Source organism: Ruditapes philippinarum, unplaced genomic scaffold (assembly GCF_026571515.1).
Source record: "Ruditapes philippinarum isolate M1 unplaced genomic scaffold, ASM2657151v2 ctg12188_1_1_1_1, whole genome shotgun sequence".
Lineage (NCBI taxonomy): Eukaryota > Metazoa > Mollusca > Bivalvia > Venerida > Veneridae > Ruditapes > Ruditapes philippinarum.
In genome coordinates, this window is record NW_026860916.1 from 21847 (window position 1) to 28027 (window position 6181).

General features: G+C 34.3%; 1 protein-coding gene across 1 annotated transcript; it reads right to left on the reverse strand.

Annotated features, from left to right (window-relative positions):
• Positions 1–2397: 2397 nt before the first annotated feature.
• LOC132713918 (multiple epidermal growth factor-like domains protein 11) lies at positions 2398–5967 on the reverse strand. Its single transcript, XM_060696625.1, has 4 exons — positions 4506–5967; positions 3906–4011; positions 3667–3758; positions 2398–3409 (listed from the first exon to the last, which is right to left on the reverse strand). Exons 1-4 carry the CDS (start codon positions 5719–5721, stop codon positions 2514–2516), a joined length of 2310 nt encoding a protein of 769 aa, XP_060552608.1. The 5' UTR covers positions 5722–5967; the 3' UTR covers positions 2398–2513.
• Positions 5968–6181: the final 214 nt, after the last annotated feature.

The following is a 6181-nucleotide window of genomic DNA, read 5'->3' on the forward strand; positions in this document are numbered from 1 at the left end:
ATATTTTTACTACAGTATTTAAATTAACTAAATATTTACTATACATTAAATAAAAAAAAACTTCAAGGATAACATTCCCCCTCCCTTTTTTCGATTTATTATATTCATACAACCATCCACATTTACGATCCGTTATCAACACATTTGCTATAACTGAATGCGCATTTATTTACCGGGCTGTAAAAGAATGCGAAAAGAACTTCATTTCGCAAACGAAATAGACATTTGATTTACATATTACGCCTCCAGAAGAGCAAAAATATTTCAAGAAAATCAATATTGAGAAAAATGTACTAAAATTTTAATAAAGGTAAAAACATTCAAGATTCAAGTTATATTTTTCATGTGATGTGCGGTTTAAGATATTTTTTTCAGTATTCTATTACCATATTTCTTCTGCGTTACTCACGCAGTAAGAGCTGTCTTTTCATATTTGACGACTTTTTTGTAATTTTCTTGGATTGTAAGTGCCGATTGCAATATGTAAATTACTTTATTTGTTCACCTCACAATATTTTATTTTCATGAAAATTAACATGAATCTAGAGGCGTGCTGCTTTAAAGGGGGACATAACTCTATTGATAATGAGTTGATTGCCGCGAAACTGGGCCTTGGCAAGTGTTTTGACATGCAAAATATAAAAGCAATTACCAAGTCTTTCAAAAGTTATTCTGCAGAATCCAAGAAACCAATAATTTCCACCTAAAATTGTTTAATAACGCGCATATATTAAAAATGAGTTGCTTGTAGGGAAAATAGAACTTGAGCTGAGTTTTTATAAAACATACTTCCATACCAAATATATATATACAACCAAAGGAGTCCTCAAGATATGATGCGGACATTCATTGTTTACGGACGGACAGACGGACGGAAGGGCAACATCATACCATAATATGTCCTGAAGGACTTCGGGCGTATTGAATTTTTCAATGAAATAGGCTTACTTACTGACTTAATACAAGGTTACACAAAAACAAAACCAAACGAATAATGCAAATTAAGAATATACAAACGGGCGCTAGTCATGCATGTAATGACAATTGACAAAGAAAAACAATGTGTGATCTTACAAATTTACAAATGACAGCAAACCCGAGAATTGAACTATTAACTAAATGCGTTATTATACGGCAACTATAGTCTACTTCTATAGTTGATCTTAATATAAATATACATTTGCCTTTATAAGATGGCCGAAAAGGGCCATGCTATGTCTGTATTGACATATTAAATAAAATGTTAAGGTTATAATAGTTTTATGTCTTATTTGCATTCATTATAAGCGGGTTAACTGAAAGGTTCAAAGACTATGGATGCTATTATTATTATTATTATTATTATTATTATTATTATTACCTATCTTAAAGATATTTTAACTTATAATTCACCGTTACAAAACTACATACTTACCTTATAAAATATTGTCTGGAAAAATATTTACCTTAATAACAATGATCATAACGAATGCAACACGTTGTCATAGAAACGTCACCCGGTGCACTCGGTTTATACATAATATTTTATATTGACACAATGAACCATTTAGTGTCTAAACTTTACTTGTCTTACATTTCCAGCAAAATGTCATCAAATTAATACAATAGACAGTTAACAGTAAATACAATGTACTGTCATAACGGCTTTTAAAACTACATGAAGTATAGTGACCTAAAACAACTGCACTGTGGTCAAAAAGCCTAACAACATTCAATCTAAAATTATTACATCGATCAAACGGAGCACTTACAAAGGCATTATCTGAAAAGAAAAATAAAGAAAGCATTGTTACCGCCGTAAACAGTTACCCTCGAGCTAGATATGCCGGATCACGGGTCTTTAGCGCAATCTAAAAAGTTAGCCATCTATGGGATTTACGAGGGGTGTTCAAATATGAATGCATCTAGGTCAATTTTCAGAAGTACTTAAACAGAGCCAAAATGGTTATCCCAATCCTTCAAAATACTCACCACCGTGTCATATAGAAAGTTTTAGTCTTTTAATCCAATTTTTAAATACGTTTTCATAATCTTTTCGAGGTATACTGTTCAGACACTGGAAAACAGCCGAAGCAAGGTGTTTTTTTGTTGTTGTTGTTTTTTGAGCCCCGGAAATTGGAAAAAGTCACAAGGGGCAAGATCATGCGAATAAGGAGGGTTAGGAATATATTATATATTATAAACCGATTCATTTACTTAATGTAAAGGAAGCTATTGTAACCAATCATATATATAGAAGGGAGGTACTCATCGCACGTCAGAAAGTGACATTGGTGATACTACCACTCAATCATAGATCAGCCAAGAAGAAAGGACAATTTAGTATAGATGAATATACATGATATACATGTACATGTGATATACATATACATAGATTTAATATACTGTATAAAAAATATGGCTTACGATAAGTTACAACCCTCGACTTAATAAGGTTTGAATGTTTACAAAATTCTATCACTGCATATAAGTTTCTTAACACTAAATTTCTTTGCATCTCTTGATTATTTTATCTAGATGGTCGGGTGTAAATAATTAACACTTTCATTGTCATTATCGTTCTTAATTTCTTTGGTGCATTTAATTGGGAACGATCCCATGTCGACATAAGAGTTGCATGGGCTTGTGAATGATTTCTGTTCATCAGTTTTCGTCATTGTTGATCTTGTATTTGGCCTTTGGTGATTGACTTTTTCAGTCAAAAGTTGACCAAGAGAAATATTCTGATCTAATACAGATTTTATATCATTATCTAAATTCATATTCACATAATTTCCATTCAATTCGTTTGTGTCTTTGGGCTTCTTAGGAGGTGATATGTCATTGTACTTCTTATCTTTAATTATTTTCCCTATTGTCAGTGTTGTAAACTTGCGTCTTTCGCCAGATAATATTCTTTCTGAGTCAGAATGCGGACGCTTTCTGTCCTTACAGATGTCTGAATCTTGACTCGACTTGTTGAAACCATATTCCAACTGATCAAAACTTATTGCTTTGATTCCAAGGCCTATTCCACAAAAAGTTTCTGTAACAAAAGAGGGGTAATCACAAATGTGATGAGCCGGCTTATCAGTGACATTGAGCCCGTGTAATTGATTGTTTGAAATGTCAGAGATTTCATAATATTTTCCGGACGTATTCAAAATTGATTGGTTTTTATCTTCATCAGAATTATTTGACATGAGAATTGAATTTTCGACAGTCATGATCATATTGTCACGCATCGTCAAATCTATTCCAAGGGCCTTTGAGTGGGTAAGTGCTCCCTCCATGGATGTTTCATTTATTTGTTTTACCGGGACCTCGTAGTTGCACTGTGTACTAGTATCGGATACCTGTGTTATACGTTGAAGAGGAGCAACTTCCGCGTAGAAATGGCTGGCAGCAGTTTCTCGTTGTTCTGATCTTTCTAAAAAGTGTATATATTTTAAAATCAAGCAAAAATGAAAATTATCACAATACAAGATAATTGATGCAATTGAATCTCTTTAAATTTCTTTTATGCATGTTAGAATTAATGTGTTGTTTTTCATATTCTATTGCATTCACTGTTATAAAAATTAATATTACAATCAATCGGCAACAAAATAAAACAAGTGTGAAGACATATTTTTTAAGAAGTTGAATTGTTAATATTATGAAAACAAAACAACTTGAAGGTTTTACCAATATTTTCAGGGATTTCTTCATAGATAGGTAATACATTTTCTCTTGTAGACATATCGAGCTCTGCATAACGACGCCTTTTCAGAACTAGACTGAAATCAGTATATATTCTGTGTTAGACAGACAGTGAATAACGGAATAATATCTATTATCTACATGAATGTGAAACTATAACAATTATCTCATAATTCAATTTATCTCAGAAGCGAATCACCGAGTCCACTAAACAGATACAGTACCTTTTAGCTAGCCATCGCACAAGGAACAATACAAATGTTATCGCAAATCCTATTAGACCACCAGTGAACCCAATAACAAACTGATTGGAACAATTCTGTTCTAAAGCTGAAATAATAATGAATAATATGACACACGTTTTAACAGGTTTAAAAGTTCCTTAATGATTATAATAGAAACCAATGAAGAGCTCTTTTGCGGGAGAGACCCCTAAACGATCTGATGCCCAACTATGCTTTTATTTATTCTATTGAATGGATGGACAAAAGTTAAATGACTAAAAGCTGTATCATCTTAATGGCCACTTAGACCATTACTGTCTTGGTGGCAATTTAATGCACATTCCTTCAAACTGAGACTAAATAAAATACATTTTTATATAAATTTTACAAGCATCTGTAATTAATCTCAATCGTGTAACCGAACTGAACAAAGGTTTTAGAATCCTCCCAAGTCTAATTATATAGGCATACATAAAAAAAAAAACTTCACATTACGATATAACATAATGTTTTTAGAGCGACCATTTATTACTTTTATATCAGATTAAGTGCTAGACGAATAAAGAGTATGATTCATAAAAACTGTGTATATACCGGTACTTTCATCACAAAAGACGCCTCTGTATCCTTGTTTGCACCCCAGTAAACAACTAGCTATCTGACGGTCACAGACATCTTCTTTGCAATGTTCAGGACAACTGAGTTCGCAAATGTCACCATAATATTTAGGAATGCATCCCTCGTTACACAATCCGGAATACTGGTCACAAGAAGTGTTTAAACATGAGCTGCTGCATTTATTTTCACATTTAATTCCGAACCATTCATGACGGCATCCTTTGTCACAATTTCCCGAGTATTGATCACATGACGTATTGGAACAAGTTAAACTGCAAACGTTATTACACGTATTACCATGCTTTCCAAGGATACAGCCATTGTCACAATGTCCCAGTGTTTGTGCACAAGAACTATTTCTACAGTTGATGCTACATGTTTTATTACAAGTGTCACCATACCAACCAGATTTGCAGCCTGTTTTGCAGTATCCGACTTTTTGTGTACAAGAACTATTTATACAATTAATGTTACACCGTTCATTACAGAATTCACCATACCAATCAGAAATACAACCTTTCTGGCAATGCCCATCTTTTGTGGTACATAAATTATCTTTGCATGTGTTACTGCATATTTTCTCACAGTTATTGCCATAGAAACCGGGAGTACAGCCAAACGTACAATTTCCAGATGACTTATCGCACCTTACTTGATTGGTAATAGAATCGGAACAGGTTCTTTTACATTTTTGATTGCAGCCCTGGCCATAATAACCGCTTACACAACTTTGACATTCCCCAGTGTCTCTGTCGCATTTCAAAGTACCGTCAGGGTTTGGTTGACAATGTCCACATGTGTCATCACAACGTTGACCAAAATAACCGTCAACACAACCATTTTCACAAAATCCAGTTAACAAATTACATTTATCAGGATTGGGCATGCAATGTCCACATTTTTTGTCACATTTTGGAGAATAATACCCACTAATGCACCCATGTGTACAGTTGCCAGTGAGAATACTACATTCGATCTCGCTTTTGCTTCCTGTCTTGCAATGACCGCAGCTTTTGTCACAATGGCTTGTTTTGCCGTACGTACCATTTGTACATTTTATGCAGTGGCCAGTCAATTGGGAACAAGCCAGGCAACGGTCTTTGTTAGGACAGTCTTTATTGCACTTTGCTCCGTATTTCCCAACAATACATCCGTCTTTGCATGTACCGTCTTCCAAGCACCAAACGTCTTCTCCCATAGCCAAATGTATATGTTGAAATTGGCCAGAAATGGAACGGTTATATCGCACGCAATTCTGACTACATTTTGTCTGACAAATGATCCCTGACCAACCATATTTGCAGGAGACACATTTATCCGCAGAGGAACATTTAAGGCATTTGGCAGGACATTTGTGACTACATAATGGACCGAAAAAACCTTCTTTACAGTCGGTGCAAGTGTTATTTCCGACACAGGTAGCGCAGTTTGGAATCGGACATCCCCCTGAAACGATCGTAAATTTAATAAAACAACATGAAAAGCAAATATCAACAAGGAGCATATTATCAACATTATTATAAATATACATGTACAATGTTGCACAAGGGCATCCTTACATCAGAAGATTAAAAAAGAGGTGAAGCGCGGTTAAAGCTCGGCTAATGTGTATAAACCTCGTGCCAAAAAAAATGCGAGGCTAACTATGAACGATTTTT

Excerpts from the sequence above, each read along its gene's own strand:
- LOC132713918 (XM_060696625.1), bottom strand. The coding sequence starts at position 5,721 with ATGGGAGAAGACGTTTGGTGCTTGGAAGACGGTACATGCAAAGACGGA. Across the intron at positions 3,759-3,905 it reads GTGCGATGGCTAGCTAAAAG|TCTAGTTCTGAAAAGGCGTC; the intron begins GTACTGTATCTG and ends TACTGATTTCAG. Across the intron at positions 3,410-3,666 it reads AGAAATCCCTGAAAATATTG|AAAGATCAGAACAACGAGAA; the intron begins GTAAAACCTTCA and ends TACACTTTTTAG.